The following is a 21,407-nucleotide window of genomic DNA, read 5'->3' on the forward strand; positions in this document are numbered from 1 at the left end:
CCGTTACCAGGCAGCCATTACTGCGAGACCACTAGCATGGCGGTTAGGGGGCCCATTAGGCCAACCCTCGGGTGAGTGGTGGTCACCAGGCAGAGAGTGAGGTAAGAGGTGGATCCTGGCCTTCTCCCTCGGGCCCTACAGCTCACCTGGCCTCAGGCTGGTGGGTGAGCTGGGAGGCCCAGGGAACAGGCAGGGGGCTGTGTCCTGCAGGGCTCCATAGGCCTCACCAAGGTCACCCACTGGCCAGGCCCAGGCCTTGAGGTGGTGATGAACCTCTCCCCCATCCCCACCTCTGCGACCTAATGGCAGTGGCAGTCTGCATGGGTTGCAGTCCATTGGACCTGGCTCCCTACCCCCATTTAGGCAGCCTGAGGTGCCTGAGGACCAATTGGGTCCTAGGCACCTGGTTCCCTCAGTGATGATGGCTGGGCAGGGACTGGGGACCTGGCCCTGAGGGCACTGCCAGCTGAGATCTGCCTATTTAGCTGGGCCTGGGTACTGGGAGGAGGACCCAGACTGGGTGCTGGACGAACGCTCCTGGGCAGGGTAACTGGCCCCCGCAGGGACCCCCTTCTCTTAGCCAGGACCTGGACCTCAGAGGGTGAAAGGTGAAAGTTATGCCTTGGGACCTTGCCCTTTCTTGTCAGAACAGAGAATAACGTTTGGTGGAAAGTTACAGGAACACCATCACCTGACCATGACCTGACCTCAAGAACAAAGGATCTGACACCAAGAAGTTTGCAACAACTAACCACGCCCCTCCCTCACCTTTCCTATAAAGGGGCTTTGCTGAAAGCTTTCAAGGAGTTTGGGGTTTTTAAGGCATGATCCACCCGTCTCCTTGCATGGCCCTGCAATAAACCATTCTCTGTTCCAAGCTCCGACGTTTTGGTATTGTTTGGCCTCACTGTGCGTCATCAGGCACATGCACTTGTGTTCAGTAATACCATGACTACCCTGATTCCATAGCTTTTCTCAATTGTTTTCTCTTAGTGGAAACTCCTATTTCCTCTGTTATCTGCCTTCCTACATATTATAGTTTCCTCATTCTTAAAAACTATACTTACATTAAGGTATAAAGACAATTTACATGCCTTCTGTTGCTCCACTTATTACCAGCACTTCCTAAACTTATTTGGTGACCTTTTTTCTTTTACTGCTCTTTGTGTTTCTTTTGAAACTGAGGGCTCAGGTGAAAAGGGCAATCTTCCCAGGTACAGAGTAGTGACTCCCCCACCCCCACATAGTCTACAAGAAACTTTTATTTTTCTTCAAAATTTCTTCATTAATGAGTTTCTTGATTTTCTTTTCCCATTTCTATGTGATGTCTTCTCTCTTGGCATTCCAATATCACCTACTTACTTTTTTTTTTCACTTATCATACTTTGTTTTTTATTATGATCACTTTATTCACTCATTCAACTAACACGTGTTGAGGAGGGCTGGAAGTTGAGGATGGCATGAATCTGAGTTTGAAGTTGAGAAGTCATTTTTAAAATTTTCATCTCATTTACTCTTTTCTTTTCTTTTTTTTTTTTTTTTTTTAATGTCTGTGTTGGGTCTTCGTTTCTATGCGGGGGCTTTCTCCAGTTGCGGCAAGCGGGGGCCACTCTTCATCGCGGTGTGCGGGCCTCTCACCATCGCAGCCTCTCTTGTTGCGGAGCACAGGCTCCAGACGCGCAGGCTCAGTAATTGTGGCTCACGGGCCCAGCTGCTCCGCGGCATGTGGGATCTTCCCAGATCAGGGCTCAAACCCGCGTCCCCTGCACTGGCAGGCAGACTCTCAACCACTGCGCCACCAGGGAAGCCCTCATTTACTCTTTTCAAAAACATTTTAAAGATCTATTATCATGCCCTTTTTAAGATGGGGAAACACAATTGGGAGATATTAGGTTACCTGATCAAAGCCAGACAAGTGGAAGATGGAGCTGAAACTTGAGATCAGCTCTTCTAACATCACCTCCTGTGTTCTTTCCACTATTCCATATTAACTTCTCTCAGGATTGGCAAATAAGAGGCCTTCCTGCCTAATCTGCCTCTTTCTTGTTTTGTTTGATAAACACAGTAGCTTCTGGTTTGAGAAACCACCTGGAGTTAGACCACAGGGATTGATGGAAGATTGAAAAGTTCAATTCCAATTAAGGCATTCCAATTCAGATTAAATAATCAAACCAGAAGCTACTGTGTTTACCAGTCTTACTGCAGGGACTTAAAAAAATTAAAAGATTGAATTTTCCCTGTTTTCCCTGTTACCAAAAGGAAGAGACCTTTACCCCTCTACCCTTTCATAGAGAATTTTCTTGAACAAATTTATAATTATAAATCCTTCCTATATCTCTTTTATATGTATATAAGTCTTTTTAAAAGCTAAACAAGCCTCTTACCAGGTACAACTCAGTAGTTTTTCTTAAGGTCCTGGGAGCCAACTCTTTGAAATCTAAATATCCAGGAAGATAGTGCCCCATATCCTCGCACCATAGAAGTTAGCCTAGGCTCGTTGCTCCAAGCTAAAAGTACCTTCTTGTCACAGAAATAGAAAAGTTTTCTTTTTCCCTTCGATAATGGCAATTAACGAACACAAATGGCTACCCCAAGCGTGACCTACCAAAGAAGGTACAGCAAACGGTGTGGTTACGTAGTACTATTACATGAGAACATGCACGTAATGGATTGTATCTGCTTGTCTGTAAAGAAGGGTGAGATTTCTTTCTTTGCAATCGCATTAGCAATTGCCTGTGACACCCATCCCAGTCTGGTTCAGGGCTTACTGAATAATATAATTTTTTTTCTACATTCGGTGAGATTTTCTGAGATGGCAGGAGATCTTAGTTTTCATTTTTCCTTGACAATATAAATTCAGTTATGTCTCTTACCTTTCCTATCCCTACCTGCTCCCCCGCCTCCCCCGCCTCACCACCACTCGCCCCGAATAGTAAATCAGGATAGAAATGCGCTCCTTACTCACCTCTCAGTTTGCTTTGACCACCAGGTGAGATAACGCTTCAGAGCGGCAGCCAGAACCACGACTCCCAGAATTCCTGGCGCTCGCCGCTCTCCTGGCTTCCTCTTCCGGTTCGGGGGTTACTGAAATCGAAAGTGCGGTGCTGTGGCCGCCGCCGGGGTGATTTTCACCTTCGCCTGCGCGAGCCCTCGCTGACCCAGGTTGGGAAGCCAGACAAGAGTAAAATATGAACGGAAGAGTGGATTACTTGCTTACTGAGGAGGAGATCAATCTCACTAGAGGACCCTCAGGTATGTGCAGAAGTGATCATCGCTGGGAGTAGGGTACTTGAGGCTGTAATTGCGGAGCGGACACCTCTTAAGCAGAGCCAGATTCTTTCGGCCTCGGAGAAGGCAGGCCCCCACCGAGATATTTCATGCAACGCTTGTGAGCACATAGAAGGCTATATTGGCATCCAGCGTTAGCCTGAGACGGATCTGAGGAGTCCACCTCATTTTGCAGTCGGATTACCACATGTATTTATAGTCAGGAAGAGTTTCTTCCTGCTAAGGGTACTGGAAAATCCTGGGGGAAAGCCTGCTTTTTAGCCAGCACCCGTGGACACCACACCCTTCCTTCCATTTGCCTGCTCTATCCCTCTTTCTATGAGAGACAGTTTAGTAAAATGGGAGCATAAACGGTGTGGACTGTAAATGCATAGCCGTTTTCTTGGTGCTAGTATCCCTCCCTCCCTCCTTTCATTTCTGGGAAATTCATTTAGACGGTTTAACTGGAATGTTAAACCAGAAAGAGACCTTAGAGATCTACTACAGATGTTCCCAAATCTGGTTTCGCCTCAAAATTATCCAAGGTTTTTTGGTTTTTCTTTTTTTTTTAAAAAAAGGTTAACTCCTAGGACCCATCTCTGTGAATTTGGATTCAATGTAGGTGTTTCTTTGGTCCTTTTCATCCCTTCCTTCCTTCCAACAAGCCGGTCATGGGATTCTGATACTACCAAATCCTCACTTTCACCTACAGTGCTCTTATCTCCTGACGCACTTCACTCCACTAGGCTCTTAATAGTACTACATGCTGCCCACTTTGGCTTTTGTTGCCTTTCCTTTACAGCTGTCTAGTGTATCAATTAAGAGCTTTAGCTTTGGGCTTATGTAGGTCCAAAAATGGTATCTAACCTCTTACCAGTTCTTTGATATTTATTAACTAACTTTACTGATGTAAGACTTAATTTCTCTTATGTAAAATGTGCATGATAATAGAGTACACTTCCTATGGTTACGAGAATGAAATCAGTTAATCTATGTAAAATATTTAGAACATTGTGTGCTAAGCACTGTGTGTTCACTACTATTGTTGTTTTTATTGTTAGTAGATAAATGGTTAGGTTAACACAGTAAATCCTGCTAAATACTGTTATTTCAAGAGTCTCCAACAACTCATCAAGTACCATGAGCTCTATCGGAAATAATTTTTTAAGTCTTTCACTCCTTTCTGTTTCCATCGCCACTACTTAGACCAGTCCATCTTTTCCCATCTGGAATTTTGCAGTAGCTTGACCACCACTCATAGATTATTTTTCATAAAATATGGCTTTCTGAATCATCCATGCTTTGTCTTTTTTCTTGTTATAAAAAAATTGGAAATCAACTTTACTTATGAGAGTGTAATTTATTGCTAATCTGCATGGTTTAATGTCATGCTTCATACGATCTCCTAAACTTTTGTCAAAGGCTCATTCGGTATGCCCAAGTCTCTGAGGTACATTTTTCTTATTTTATGTAAATTTCTCCTTCTCTCCTTGTTAATGGTTATTGACTTTTGAGGCTAACATGGAAAATTATTGTTAAACCAAAATCTGTTTTTCTGTGCTTTTCATCCATTGGTACTTGTTCTTCTCCTAGGGCCAACTGAAACAATGATAGCCTTGCAAGTATTTAAAGGCATCTGGTTGTTCTCCTGTTTTGTCTCTTCCTTCTACAGCCTAAATATCCCTAGTTGTTACATTAGCTCTCTTGTGATGTGATTTGAAGTTTGATTCTTGTCTCTTGCTTAAGAATTTAACGTATTTTGACATCGTCCTTTTGCTGCAGTATCCACAGTATTTTCAGGATCTCCTGACTGGAGCAGAGCAGAACTCTGATATTCTCTTGCATATTCCAGTCACTAAATATTTTAAAAGTTTAGTGTAATATCACTTTACCTTTTTTGGTATTTACATAACAGTGTTGATTAATGTTCAGCTCACTATTCACTGAAATTTCTGATCCTATTGATCTTGCAGACCTGAAGTTCCTAGTGTTACCATTTTTCTGCATTATTGGAATTAGGACAAACGTCAAAGGACTGATTAAAAATAATTGTATATGCTAATATATCTCACCTCAGAGTTGTTTAATTTCTGTTTTGTATGTGCATTTATTCAAAAATGAATGAATTTATTCACCTAGTGACTTTTAATTTTTTCTAAGCATTTTCATGTTTTACTCATATAAGTTGATAAACTTAAAAGTTTAGATGAGTAGAGCCACAAACTTGGATAAAAACAGTCATTTGAAGTTTGATTAGTTCAGTTAACGAGCTTCCAAGTTTCTGTTTATCACCTCCCAAAGCTAGTTACCTGCTATGTGGTATTCCTAAGAAGTCTCACAGTCTAACTCCGCTTTTCCTCACTGTGCCATCATGAAGATACATAGGGAAGAAGTCAGTTATCACCACTAGAAGCTTCCAGTAATTTTGGTAGTCCCATAGCGTTCTTTCTTTCTATAGAAGAAATATGAAAAGCCTCTAGTTCCAAGTATGCATTTCTGTTTGTAGACAGAATTGTCACTCTTTGTTTCAGGACAGTGTCCTTTGTAGGGACCTGATAGTTTAATCAGGTAACTGCAAGAATGTATATACTTTTGCCTTTTTGTGTCAGTGTTCTGTCAGGGGCAAGAGTCTTGGGTAATTCCAGTGTTTGGGCCCATTTTGCAAGGCAAATGAACCTATTCTGTCTGATCTTGCTTACTGCAAGGGAAATAAAATCTTGGGGAAATTATGACAATGAAGTGAGTATCTGATGAGGCAAAAGGAAGCTTGGTACGTAGCTTGGCATCTATCCTATGCCTACTTCCTCAGCCGTGTAAGGAGAGGCTTAGGCTGGACGACTTTGTAAGTTTCTTCCACTTCCAAGAGTTCATGATTCTTTGGCCCATTCCATGTGTTGTTTTATGGTTCCTGCCATTTTGAACCAACAGTAGGTGGTCTGAAGAATCAATCACAATCTCAAATGAAATGCCCTCAAGGGTTTGAAGAGTTTACTTTTTATCCTTTATGGAACACTCTTTTCTTTCTATGGGCATCCAGCTTGATTATGGTCTCGAAGCCTCCCACTTTTATCAAATTGAGAGTTCTTAATGTTGGAAAGACTCAGTTACTCTAAGAAGTATGACAAGAATCTAATTTAGCTTTTTTTCACTGTAACAGGTACATATTGGCCATAAAGACAACCCTACTTCATGTTGGATATTAGGATTGCTTGTTCAGGACTGAGTTATCAGTGAGTTTCAGCAAGTTGCTCCCAATTACCACCTTTAAAGAGGGAACAGAATCTCTATTTTTCTACTTTCTTTAAAGGAGTTGCAGAGGGTAATGGGTTGGTACAGTGTTTTTAATAATGAATAATTAAGGAAGTATTCTCTTTCTGGCAGTGTGCTAGTTACTTTTTATATATATATAAATTTTTTTTCTTCACAACCACCGTGAATGGTGATTAATCCACATTATTAATTGAGGAAATTGTCTCTCAGAGAGGTTAAGGATTTGCCCAAGTTCTAAAGCCAGTAAGTTTCAAAAGCCAGGAATTTAACCCAGATCTGTTGATTATAGTGTTCCATATACTACCTCCCAGTGTAGTAGCTATGTCTAAGGAGTTGGCTCCCAGCCTTTCTCCTGACCTTTATTTTGTTATATCATGCCTTATTTCCAGAATGATTTGAGGCATCTTATGACTAACACAATCCGCAGTGGAAAGTTTTTATAGTTTGCTATTGACAGAGCTGACAGCGTATCAAGGTGAGAACCTAAAAACAGGAAACCTCATTAAGTCCAAGCATTTAAGCCTCTACAGACCTGCCATGTGCTTTGTGTTTAACCCTGAGACTGTTGCTAACAGTTTTCTGACCCTTCATATGCCAAATAGATCTGAGAATAAAGTGCTGTATCCTTGCCCTATTTTCTCTTGATTATGTGAAGTCTAGCCCTCATTGAATTTATGTTCCAATGGAGATATGACATTCACATGTAAAAAGTTAAATCTCAGTGCAAAGGTGCAGACGGTTAAGGACTATGACGGGCATGGATGTAATAGGAGGGCAAAGGAAGTGTGTAGGGAAGTATGTTAATCTAACCCTGTGCTAGAAAAGGTGAAAGGATGGAGGCATCGGTGGGGGCCAGACTGATCAATTACAAGAAGGTGGAACTTATGTTGCTCTTATAGACAAGCTTTAGGCTAGTGCCACAACCAGGGATGGCCTAAGAAGAAATAGAGAAAAGAAAATAAGTAAGCATATTCTGAGATCAGTGAATAAACCAGCCTGGATAGAAGGAAGGGTTCATTTAGGAGAGTTAAGGGAGAAGAGGTTGCTAAGATAGGTAGAGACTGGATTATGAAGAGTTCTCAATGGTGGTGTGGAAACTTAACCTTTCTCTAAGATTCCATCTTGATTCCTTCCCCTTCCTATTCATTGATTAAGATTCAATTCAAGAGTCACCTCCTCCAGGAAGCCTTCTTTACCCAGGCTAGATGCCCCCTTATTATGAATCTCAGACACCATTTATTATCTGTCATGTATTGCCAAACTAAGCACTTTGTCTCATCTACTCCCAACAGGGAATAAATAAAATGGTTATTATCCCATTTTGCAAAGGGGAAAACCTTGACTCTCATCACGCAACTTTTTAAGTGGCAGAGTTAAGAATTGGATCCAGCGCAGACCTACTAGGGAATGGACCTGAGGACACGGGGAGGGGGAAGGGTAAGCTGGGACAAAGTGAGAGAGTGGCATGGACACATATACACTACCAAATGTAAAATAGATGGCTAGTGGGAAGCAGCTGCATAGCACAGGGAGATCAACTCGGTGCTTTGTGACCACCTAGAGGGGTGGGATAGGGAGGGTGGGAGGGAGGGAGATGTAAGAGGGAAGAGATATGGGGATATATGTATATGTATAGCTGATTCACTTTGTTATAAAGCAGAAACTAACACACCATTGTAAAGCAATTATATGCCAATAGAGATGTTAAAAAAAAAAAAAAAAAAGAATTGGATCCAGGTCTATGTGACTTAAAAATCCAGGCTCTGAACGATCCTAGAAAGATCACAGAGTCCTGTGGGAACACAGAGAGAGAAAAATAGCGTCATTTCTATATTTGCTTCCTTACTTGTGTCTCCTCTTCCCTCTACTTCAGTCTGAGCTCTTCTGATTAAAAGGATATATATTTCATCTCTTGTTTTCCTAATGCCTTGCCTGGTACATGACACAAAGTGGTCAGTAAATGTTCATGAAATGACTAGGCGAATCGATGAATATCAGAAAAGTATAATAGGATGTTGTTATATAAAGATAACCAGTAACATGGTCTATTTCAGCTTTCAAAAAGTCATAAACAAGGTTCTCCACTAAATACAATTTAAGAGAGAAGAATCAGTTTGGTCATAATGTGATATAATGGTAGGAAACTGGCTAACATTCCAGAAACAAGGAGATGGAATAAGTGGAAAAACACAGAGAGTGAGAAAAGTATATGATACAAAGAATGTGTCTCTAAAGATTGCTTCAAGGATCAATCTTATTAAGAATTTTTTCAAGATAGAAGTAGAAAGGCAAGCTGATAGATGCTCAACTATAGAAACATTTTGTAAAGCCATGTGACTAGGCAACAAAGTAGCCAATGATTGTATCTGAGTAAATGCAAAATTATTTATTAGGAAAACTATCTATACTTGATTGATTGAATCAGAACAAACTTGGTTTCAGGAGGCTCAGAAATAAAGGGAAGTTGTTTTAAAAAATATTCATTTAGTGTTTACTATGTACACTATGATTAGGAATCATTGATACTAGGATAAAGAATAAGAAATTATCCCTATTTTAAGAATTTTGCAGTTCAGTGGGAGGATAATTATGGTAGGCATGTGCTAACTATCCTCAAGTGGTAGAATATCCAAAGACTTATGGACCTTCATAAGATATGTTCCCAGTAGAGTCAGACTCAGTGGAACATTTCAGACAAAAGACCAAAGGAAATATCAATGCCTTTAGGAAGTGTCTTAGAAACGAATTAGATAATGTCGTTCTCCCCTTGTACAAAACTATGGTGTTTTCATGCCTGTTGCTATGTACAGCTTACCATATATTGGGCAAGAAGCAGCAGAATAAGAGAAAATTGAAAAGAGGGCAACAGGGTACAAATTGTAATATCAGGCAAAAATTAAGAGATCAAAACATTTTGAAAGCAAGGGAACGAGTAGAGACATGATCTAGTAGAGACCAGACATACAAATTCAGTGCTTGCAAAAGGGCTTATCCTGGAGTGAGAGAATAAGGATGCTGTCGACTGAAGAAAATGCACAATCTAAATGTTGAGAAAATGCACAATCTAAATGTTTTATTTGGCATTCTTTCTGAGGACTTCAAGACCAGAAGACAGCCTCTCAGACACCTCTGAGGGACTGCTCCCAAGAGGTAAGGGAGGAGCCAGAATATATAGGGGTTTTGAGACAAAGGCCAGGTAGTCAGAACATCAAAAGTTTACCGTTAATGATAGAAAACCAGATATCTCAAGTTAGGGAATTTAGGGCTTTTCTATGTATGGAAAGATGCAAGTCTGGGTTATTGAAATCATTCCTTTGATACACACCTTAGCTATCTAGGGCCAGTATCCTGTTCTTTCCCATCCTGAGTCCCCTCCTGGTGCACCACTGGGCGTGTCTGCAGTGGCTCAGGGCTTGGCAGTGGGTCAGCCCCTTTGTCTCCATCCTGAGTTCCCTCAGGGCTCACTGTCAGGAACAGCTGTAATTTGATGGCTTGATGGCTGCAACATCCTTTGTTCACCAAAATGGCAGGCAACACTTTTCACATACAGTCCCTCCCCTTGGTCATAAATTCGACCAACGTTTGGGAGACATTTCATGACTGATTTTTGTCCCACAGTGCTAGGAAGGCTCATTCCTAGATCAGGCAAAGATTCTGTTGATATGCCACTCAAGGTGCCAATTTCTGGATTAGGCCCTGTTGATAATTTAAAATTCTCTGGATCCCCCCGTCTTATTAGTTTATTATGATCCAGGAAATGTTTTCCCTTGTTGCTTCTTCACATACCTAGAGTTGCACTATTACAATTATTCTATATAGAGTTATATAGGTTTAACTCTCAAGACATCACTAATTTTTTGGGGGACCTGGGGTAATGCAGGAGACAACAATCTTATAAAATAGACAGGATATAAGTAATACGGCTAGTAACATTAACAAAGTCATAGTGCAGCAGAGAGACAAAAAGCACAAATAATTTGGAAACAAAGAGAACAAATTAAAATGATAATTAGTATAACTAGTTGTAATCTGGTTGCAATAAACCGTCAAGTCCACAGGAGAGCCAGCTGGAGAAGCCAAATTCTGGAGGGATGAGGAATAGGTAGATCAAATGCCTACCTAGATATTTGAAAGAGAAGCTTAGGAGCAATAAAAAGAGGCCCTGATGTACATCCTGGCACGTACTGCCTGAAACATCTTTGGTCGGTATTGACTGAAAAAAAAAAAAGCACAACCTAAAAGTTGAGAGTTATGTTTTATTTAGCAGACAAAACTGGACTTAAGCCTGGGACGCAGCCTCTCACATAGCTCTGAGAGTCTGCTCTGAAGGGGTGAGGGAGGAGCCAGGATACATAGGAGTTTTTGCAACAAAGACCAGGTAGTCAGAACATCAAAAGATTCCTGTTAAGTAAAGAAAACCAGACAGCTCAAGTTAAGGAATTTAGTGCTTTTCTGTGTATGGGAAGATGCAAAAGTCTGGGCTCATTGAAATCATTCCTTTCATATGCACCTCAGCTATCTGGGGCCAGTATCCTGTGCTTTCTCACCCTGAGTCTCCTCAGGGTACATCATTGGAGATGGCTGCGGTGGCTGACTGCTTGATGGCCAGCATGCTGTTTCAATCCTGAGTTTCCTCAGGGCTCACTGTCGCGGGCAGCTGTAATGTGATGGCTTGATGGCTGCAACAACCTTTGTTTACAATGTTGCAGGCAATATTTTTTTCATTCACACAGGCCATATTCTTTGTCGCCTCCATCAGATGGGGCACCAGGATGGACAGGGACTGACCATGGGCATGATACATTTTTTGTTGCTGCGCTATCTTTCTGTTTCTTTGAGGTTTAAGAGTTTCCCTCTTTCTCTCTTTGTCATGTTACTCTCTTTTGGGAGAAGTAACAAATAACAACTGACATATTTCATCTTTGGACCAGAGAGTCTCCAGAGAATATAATAGTTTTGGGTGAAAAGATGCCTAGTCATTTAACCTCTTGAATCACTTGTTTGAATCATTCATTCATTCTTTCTTTCAATCTACACATTTATTGAGCAGTGACTGTAGGGCAAGTTTCTGTGCTAGGCACTGTGGATACAAAGAGAACTGAATTTTAATATAATTGCAGCGAGTAGTAGAGCATAGTGATTAAGAGCCAGAATGCCTGTGTTACTAGCTATGTGCCTTGGGCAAGTTACCTCACTTCTCTGTACTTTGATTTCCTTAGCTATAAAATGAGAGTATTAATAGCACCTATTCAGACTTGTTGTGAGAATTAAATGGGGGTTTTGTTTTGTTTTGTTTTACAGATACTTTTATAGTGTTGATTCTGTATCAGGCACTCTTCTAAGCAGTTTACCAAAGATAACTCATTTAATTAATTTAATGCTGCCTGTCATTACTGCTGATGTGTGGAAAATAGATTTCAGAGGAGCAAGAGTTGAGTCATCCAGGAAAGGCAGGGTAACCTATGTCATAGGCATTTTAGGGACATTGGGCTTCCCCTTCTATATTTCCCTCCTTTTCTTTTGCGCCTTCTTTTTCAGGTTATGAAAAAGCCTGCTAGAGGCTCACAGAGACGTTATTAACCTTGCCGCATTTCCCCAGAATTAGAAATGTTAGGAATTCCTGGCTTAGGTGTTACTTCCAATGGCTTTAACAGTCGCTTGCCACCAACTGAGGTTTGTATGTGTCCTAGGTACTGTGTGGGCACAGGAGATACAAAAATGAAAAACAGCCAGTCCCCTGTGCATGGATGTTTATAGCAGCTTTATTCATCATTGGAACTATTGATAATTACTGCAATAGTGTAAAGAGTTAATTAAGCAAGTAATTTAAGTGAAATGTGTTTCTAGGCAAAAGGAAGAAGACATCGAAAATCTTGGAGACATCGAACAGCTGTGTGTGTGGAAGGGTGAAAAGCAGGGAGGTGGTAATTATTATTTTTTTTAATTTAGACTTTATTTATTTAGAGCAGTTTTTGTTTCACAGCAAAATTGAGAAGGTACAGAGATTTCCCATATCCCCCATCCCCACATATGCATAGCCTCCCCCATTATTGACATCCCCCACCAGAGCGGTAGGTTTGTTACAATTGATGAACCTACATTGATTGACACATTGTAAATACCCAAAGTCCATAGTTCATATTAGGGTTCACTCTTGGTATTGTACATTCTATGGGAATGTACAAATGTATAATGACCTATGTCCATCATTATGGTCTCATGCAGAGTATTTTCACTACCTTAGATCCTCTGTGCTTCACCTATATATCCCTCTCTTCCCTCCTAACCCTGGTAACCCCTGATCTTTGCCTTTTCCAGAGTGTCATATAGTTGAAATCATACAGTATGTAGCCTTTCCAGATTGGCTTTTTTCACTGAGTAATATGCATTTAAGGATCCCCACATCTTTTCATGGCTTGATAGTCCATTTCTTTTTAGTGCTAAATAATATTCCATTCTCTGGATGTACTGCACTTTATCCATTCATCTACTGAAGGAGTTTTGGTTCCTCTGAGTTTGGGTAATTATGAATAAAGTTGCTGTAAATATCCATGCATAGGTTTTTGTGTGGACATAAGTTTTTGACACGATTGGGTAAATACCAAGGAACGCAATTGCTGGATCATATGGTAAGAGTATGTTTAGTTTTGTAAGAAACTGCCAAACTGTCTTCAAAAGTGGCTGTACCATTTTGCATTCCCACCAGCAGTCAGTGAAAGTTCCTGTAACTCCACATCCTCACCAGCATTTGGTGTTATCAGTGTCCTGAATTTTGGCTGTTCTGATAGGTGAGTAGTGGTATCCGATTGTTGTTTTCATTTGCATTTCCCTGATGACATACGATGTGGAGCATCTTTTCATGTGCTTATTTGACATCTGTATATCTTCTTTGGTGAGGGCAATTATTAAATTTTGTTGTTACTGTATAGTGTAGAGCAGAGAGGGTCCAAAGCTGGGTAGAAAGGTAGGTTATGAGGATTTTGAGTTTAAACTTCATCTTCTATATCAGCATTTTTCAGTTCTTTTTAACTTTCAACTTTCATTCACATTAACATCTTGAGACTGTGCTTAGAATTTTAAAAAAATCGTTTTATCATATTTGCAATGAAAAGATACTGTGTGAGAAGTAGGGTACTGTAATCACATTTTTTGCCCAATTATCACCAAATAATTGGTGCTTCAGGTAACTTTAGACTGTCTTTTATTATTGATTAATAATAAGAGTCAATGATAGTTGCTTAGGATACTTGCATTTTTGCACTTAAGAATTACCAGATTCATTTTTAAATCAATTTTATTGCAGTATGATTGACTTGTAATAAAGTGCATTCATTTTAAGTGTAAAGTTCTAAGAAGTTTGACAAATAATATACACATGTGTAATCATGACTCATCACTTTAGAAAATTCTCTGTGTGTTCCTGCAGTGGGCCCTTTCACCCCATCCTCTAGGCAACCACTGATCTGATTTCTATCACAGTAGATCAGTTTTGCCTAATATAGAACATGATAGAAATGGGATCATATAGAGTGTATTTAGGCTTCTTTCAGTCATCTATGCATTTATTTGTTATTACTGAGTAGTATTTCATTGTGTAAATATACCACAATATACCACATTATGATTATCCATTTACCTATTAATGGACTTTTGGGTTGTTTCTGGGTTTTGATTATTAAAAATAAATCTGCTGTGAGTATTCATATGCAACTCTTTGTGTAAACACGTGTTTTAATTTGCCTTGGTTAAATACCTAATAATTGGGAGTGGGTTTGGTGGGTTTTATGGGTAAGTGTGTGTTTAGCTTTAAAAGAAACTGCCAAACTTTTTCAAAGTATGTGTGTCATTTTACAATTCTATCAGCCATGTATGACAGTTGCAGTTATCTCACATCCAACATTTGCCAACATTTGATATTATCATTCCTTTTTATTTTAGCCATCGTAGGGGTTGTGGAGTGGTTTTTTATTTGCATTTCCCAGATAACTAATGATGATGAGCATATTTTTATATGTTTATTGGCCATTCATATATATTCTGAAGTATTTGTTTAAGTCATTTACCCATTTTTATTGGATTGTTTGTTTTCTTATTATCGGATTGTAAGAGTTCTTTATATATTCTGGGCACAAGTCCTTTGTCATGTGTATGTGTTGCAGATATTTTCTTTCGGTTTGGCTTGCCTTTCCTTTTTGGGAAGTAGGGTTTGTGTTTTGAAGAGTAGAAGGCTTTAAGTTTTATGAAGAACAGTTTGTCGAGTTTTTTTTTTTTTTCTTTTATGGTTGTGCTATTTGTGTAATGTCTAAGAAATCTTAAGTACCCCAAGGTAAAGAACATCTTCTATGTTTTCTAATAGAAATGTTATAGATTAGCTTTTACATTTAGTTCCAAGATACATTTCAAATTAATTTATTTTGCATGTGTTTGAGGTTAATCATTCATTTTTATCTCTATCTCATATAGATACACAGTTGTCCCAACACTTATTGAAAACATTATCCTTTCACCATTGAAATACATTATCTGTATCAAAAATCAGTTGACCATTTATATGTGGGCCCAATATTGATCTCAATTTGATTCCATTAGCCTGTCTTTCTCTATACAAATACCATAGTATGTTGACAAATGTAGCTTTATAGTAAACCTTGAAATAAAGTGTGAGTCTTCCAATTTTATGTTTCTTTTCAAAAATGTTTTGACTATTCTAGAACTTTAATAATATAAGTTTCAAAAAAAAACACCCCAGAATATTAATTTCCATGTAAATTTTAGAACCAGCTTGTCAGTTTCTACAAATATATCTCTGTTGGATTTTGATTGGGATTACATTAAAATTATCCATTTTATGAAATAATGCCATTTGCAGCACCATGGATGGATCTAGAGATTATCATACTAAGTGAAGTAAGTCAGAAAGAGACAAATACCATATGCTATCACTTATATGTGGAAGCTAAAATATGACACAAATGAACTTATCTACGAAACAGAAACAGACTCATAGACATAGAGAACAGACTTGTGGTTGCCAAGGGGGAGGGAGGGGAGGGGAGGGATAGATTGTGAGTTTGGGATTAGCAGATGCAAACTGTTATACATAGAATGGATGAACAACAAGATCCCACTGTATAGCACAGGGAGCTATATTCAATATCCTGTGATAAACCATAATGGAAAAGAATCTGAAAAAGAATGTGTGTATATATATATATATATATATATATATGTATAACTGAATCACTTTACTGTACAGCAGAAATTAACACAACATTGTAAATGAACTATACGTCAATTTAAAAAATATAAATAAATAAATAAAAATCCATTTTGATTTAGAATTGTATCTTAAAAGTACTAAGACGTCTAGTCCAGGACATGGTGTATCTTCATTTATTTAGTTTTTTATTGTTTCCCACAATTTTTAATATATTTTGATTTGTCATTCAGCTAAAATGTTTTCTATTTTCCCTTATAATTTCATCTTTAACTCATAGGTTATTTGTTTTCCAAACATTTAGGGATTTTTTAGATATCTTATTGTTGAGGACAATGTTTGTGTCCCTCCAAAATTCACATGTTGAAGCCCTAATCTCTAATGTGACTGCATTTGGAGGCAGGGCCTTTACTGAAGTAATTAAGGTTAAATGAAGTTATGATGATGGGGCCCCGATCCTATAGAATTAGTGTCCTTATAGAAAGAGACCCAGAGAGCTCACTCTCTCTTTGTGTATAACAAAGCAGTCATAGGACCAGAGAGCAAGATGGTGGCCACCTACAAGTTAAGAGAAGAGACCTTAGAATGAAATCTGTCTTGCTGGTACTTTGATCTTGGACTTCCTTAGCCTCCAGAACAGAATTTCTGTTAAGTCACTCAGTCTGTGGTATTTTGTTATGTCAGCCCAAGAAGACTAATATAGTTATTTTTGTTGATTTCTAATTCATTTCTGTCTTGAAATTTATTGAGACTTACTTTCTCGACCTACCATCAATCCTTGTGAACATTCCCTTTGCACTACAAAAGAATGTTTATTTTATAGTTGCTGAGTATGTTGTTCTGTAAATGTAAATTAGGTCAAGTTCATTCTTAGTGTTGTTCAAGTGTTCTATATTTTTGCTGACTTTTCTGTTTACTTGTTCTATCAATTACTGAGGGAGAAATGTTGAAATCTACAGTAGTCCTTTTTGACTTGCCTTTTTCTCATTTCAGTTTTTGTTTCATTGATACTCAAATTCTGTTATTGGATACATTCATATCTAGTGTTTTGTCTTCTTATGAATTGACTCCTTTTTTATTAGGAAATGCCCCTTTTTATCCCTTGTAATACTCCTTTTTGCAAAGTTTACTTTTTATTAATATGGTTAGTCCAGCTGCTTAGTATATCTATGTTCATTCTTTTAATTTTAAGTTGCATTTACCCATGTATTTATGATTTCTGGTGGTATTCATTCCTTCATAGAGATCAAAGTTTCCATTCAGTATTTTGTTTTTGCCTGAAGAATTTCCTTTAATATTTATCATAATGTAAATCTGCTTAAGACACATTCTGTCAGCTTTTGTTTTGCTGACAAAGTGTTTATTTTGCCTTACTTTTTGAAGGCTGTATTCACTGGACATAGAATTATAAGTTAACTTGTATTTTTCTTTTAGCATTTTAAAGATGATGCTTCATTGACTTATGGCTTGCATAGTTTCTGAGGAGAAGTCTATTGTCATTCTTAGCTTTACTCCTTTGTACTTAAGGTGTCCTTTTTCCCTGTGAACTACTTTTAAGATTTTCTCTTTATACATGGTTTTGAGCAATGTGATTATGATATGTCTTACTGTTTTTTTCTTTTGTATTTATCCTGGTTGGGGCTGTTGAGCTTCTTCGATCTGTTTATATTTTCATCAAATTTGAGGCAATTGTTTTCTTCAGACATTTTTTTCTATCTCCCTTTTTTCCTCTCCTTCTGGAACTCTAGTTACATATATATTAAACCATGTCCTGTTATCCCACATGTTACTGTGGTTTCCCTATTATGTCTTCTCACTTATCTTTTATTCTGTGGTATCAAATCTGTTGTTACTCACATCTAGTGTATTTTTCCCTTCAGATATTCTAGTTTTCAAACCTATAAGTTTCATTTTCCTAAAAAAATCTTCCATTTTCATCAGTAGAACAGGATAGAGAGCCCAGAAATAAACCCATGCATATATGGTCAATTAATTTATGACAAAGGAGCTAAGCGTATACAGTGGAGGAAGGATAGTATCTTCAATAAAAAATGTTGGAAAAACTGGACAGCCACATGCAAAAGAATGCAACTGGCCTACTGTCTTACACCATGCACAAAAATCAGCTCAAAATGAAGTCGACTTCAAGACTGGGGGAAAAACTTCCATTTTCTCATTATGTTTGACTTCCTTTAATTATTTCCACATAGTTACAATAGCCTTTTAAACATCCTTGTCTGCTAGTTTCATCCTCTATTATTTCTGGTTGTTTCTATTGACCAGTTATTTCCTTGATTCTAGGTCATGTTTTCTTGCTTCTTAGCATGTTAAAAATTTTTAATTAGATTCTGGATGTTGTGATTGTTACATTGTTCAGTGTCTGCAGTTTGTTTTCTTACATTAACATTTTTAATATTACATTGTTGAATTTGTTTTGGTAGGCAGTTAAGTAACTTGCAGGTCAGTTTCACCTCTTTAGACCTGTTTGTAAGCTTTTCTAGGGTGAGTCGAAAGTAGCATTCACTTCAGCGATACTTGAGCCCTCCAAATGTTCTAAGTGGGTCTCCACTGAATTTCCTAGTGAATCACTGAGGATTTCGATTCTGGTTGGTCAGAATTTGAAAGTCTCCCTGCCTTGCGTGAACTCTGAGAATTGTTCAGCCTATAACTTACTAGTTTTTATTTGTCTAGCCTTGTGGAGTTCCACTCAATGTATACATGGCCTCTTGGAAAGACTCATTCAAATACCTGGAGCTCTTTTTTTTTTTTTTTTTTTTGTCTAACTTCCTCCTTTCCAGAATTTTGCCCTGCAACTTCCAGCAACCTCACCCTCCCCAAACTCTCATCCCCATTTCCTCCAACCAGTGAAGCTGCTAGATTCTATTTGGGTCTTACTCCCTGTGGTGGTGATTTAGAAATTGTCTCCACGCAGAAAGCTATGGTGATCATAGAGCTACATGGTTTTAATTCAGCAGCCTATTAAGAGGATTATATACCATGACAAAGTGCAGTTTATTCCAAGAGTGCAAAGATGGTTCAATATAAGAAAACTGGTTGATGTGATACAACATATTAATAGAATGAAGGAAAAAAAGCCCACATGATCATCTCAATATACAGAAAAAGGATTTGAGAAAATTCAACACCTTTCCACATTAAAAACACTCAATAAACTAGGAATAGAAGGAACTTCCTCAACATGATAAAGGTCATATATGAAGAATCCATATATGGGTACGTCATAGTCAATGATGTAAGATTGAAAGCTTTTCTTCTAAGATCAGGAACAAGACAAGTATGCTTGCTTTCACCACTTCTATTCAACATAGTGTTGGAAATTCTATCCAGAACAGTTAGGCAAGAAAAAGAAATCAAAGGCATACAAATTGGAAAGGAAGAAGTAAATGGTCTCTGTTCACAAATGATACAATCTTATATGTAGAAAACTCTAAAGGTTCCACCAAAAAAACTTAGAATTAATAATAAACTTAGCAAAGTTGCAAGGTACAAAATCAACACATAAAATTAGTTGAGTTTCTATACATGAGCAATCTGAAAAGGATGTTAAGTAAACATTTCTATTTACAATAGCATCAAAAATAATAAAATACTCATAAATAAATGTAACCAAGGAGACAAAAACTTGTACATTGAAAACTACAAAATTTGGCTGAAAGAAATTAAAGGCATGAATAAGTGGAAATACATTCCACATTCATGGATTAGAAGAGTTAATACTGTCAAGGTGACAGTACTATCCAAAGCGATCTGCAGACTCAGTGCAACCTTTATCAAAATCTCATCTGCCTTTTTGCAGAAATAGAAAACCCCATCCTAAAACTCATATGAAATCTCAAAGGACTCCCTAATAGCCAGAGTAATCTTGAAAACGAACAACAAAGTTGAGGGACTCACAACATCCTGATTTCAAAACTTGTACAAAACTGCAGTATTCAAAACAGTGTGGTACTGACATAAGGACAGATATATAGAGCTGTGGAACAGAATAGAGAGCCCAGAAATAAGCCCTCTCGTATATGGCCAAATGATTTTTGAAAGGGTACCAAGACCATTCAGTGAGGGGAAAGACAGTCTTTTCAACAAATGATGTTGGGAAAACTGGATATCCACATGGAAAAGAATGAATTTGGATCCTTGCCCTACATCATGTACAAAAATTAACTAAAAATGCATCAAACACCTGAATCTGAGAGCTAAGATTAAAACTCTTAGAAGAAAAGATAGGGAAATTTTTTCATGACATTGGATTCAGTGATGATTTTTTCGATATGACACCAAATGCACAGGCACAAAAGAAAAAAGATTAATTGGGTTTTACCAAATTAATAATTTTATGACTCAAAAGACATTATAAAGAGAGTGAAAGATAACCCACAAAATGGGAGAAGATATTTGCAAACCATATATCTGATAATGGATTAACACCCAGAATATATAAAGAACTCTTACAACTCAACAACAACAACAACAAAACAACCAGATTCAAAAATAAGCAAAGAACTTGAAGAGACATTTCTTCAAAAATATATAAATGGGCAATAAGCTAATGTAGAGATGTTCAACATCACTAGCCTTCGGGAAATCCAAATCAAAACCACAGTGAGATACTGCTTCACATTCATCAGAATGACTACTATCCCAAAACCCCCCAAAAATGAAGATGACAAACATTGATGAGGATGTGGAGAAATTGGAACCTTGGGCAATGCTTTTTGGAATTTAAATTTCTACAGCTGCTGTAGAAAATAGTTGGGCAGTTCCTCCAATTGTTAAACATAGAATTACCATGTGATCCAGCAATTCAATTCCAGATATATACCAAAAAGAATTGAAAACAGGAACTCAAACAGACACTTGTACACCAGTGTTCATAGCAGCATTATTCATAATAGCAAAAATGTTGAAACAACCAAATGTCCATTGACAGTTGACTAAACAAAATGTAGTATGTACATGCAATGGAATATTATTCAGCCTTTAAAAGGAATGAAATTCTGATACCTGTTACAACATGGATGAACCTGGAAGACATTATGCTAAGTGAAATAAGCAAGACACAAAGAACAAATATTTTATAATTCCACTTATATGAGGTATATAGAATAGGCAAACTCGTAGCGACAGAAAGTACAATAGAGGTTACCAGGGGCTGGGGGAGTGAGGAGTGAGGAGTTATTGTTTAATGTATATAGAATTTCTATTTGGTATGATGAAAAAGTTCTGGATATGGATAGTGGTGATGGTTGTACAACATTGTGAATGTACTTAATGCCACTGAATCATACACTTTAAAATGGTTAAAGTGTTAAATATTATGTTGCATATATTTTACCTCTAAACAAACAGTAAGTTGTTTGTCCAGTGGTGCTTGATTTTGTGTTACATATATTTTACCACAAAAAGATTAGATGAATAGTGGGTTGTGTGACCAATAGAGCTTGACTGGTGTCTAGGGAAAATTAGTGAGATTATCTTGGGATAGAAAAACCCTGCAGGTAGATAGGGGGAAAGTAGAGAGTTTGTCAATCTAGTGTTCTTAACTCAACAGTGGCTATCATCATTGGGGTTAATGGACTGTTTTGTTTCATTTTAATGAATTATTTTTTCCAGAATAACAGATTGTGAAACACTG

At 38.0% G+C, this 21,407-nt stretch overlaps 1 protein-coding gene across 2 annotated transcripts in view; it reads left to right on the forward strand.

The window, feature by feature from the left end:
* Positions 1–21,407, forward strand: part of SYNJ2BP (synaptojanin 2 binding protein) — an 81,353-nt gene that overhangs the window by 39,131 nt on the left and 20,815 nt on the right. For both annotated transcript variants that reach the window (XM_082451939.1, XM_082451940.1), the window contains exon 3: positions 2,990–3,252. In XM_082451939.1, coding sequence (XP_082308065.1) covers positions 3,189–3,252 — 64 coding nt within the window. In that variant the 5' untranslated portion in view covers positions 2,990–3,188. The remainder of the gene's footprint in view (positions 1–2,989; positions 3,253–21,407) is intronic.

Source organism: Balaenoptera physalus, assembly GCF_965194825.1.
Source record: "Balaenoptera physalus genome assembly, chromosome: 2".
Lineage (NCBI taxonomy): Eukaryota > Metazoa > Chordata > Mammalia > Artiodactyla > Balaenopteridae > Balaenoptera > Balaenoptera physalus.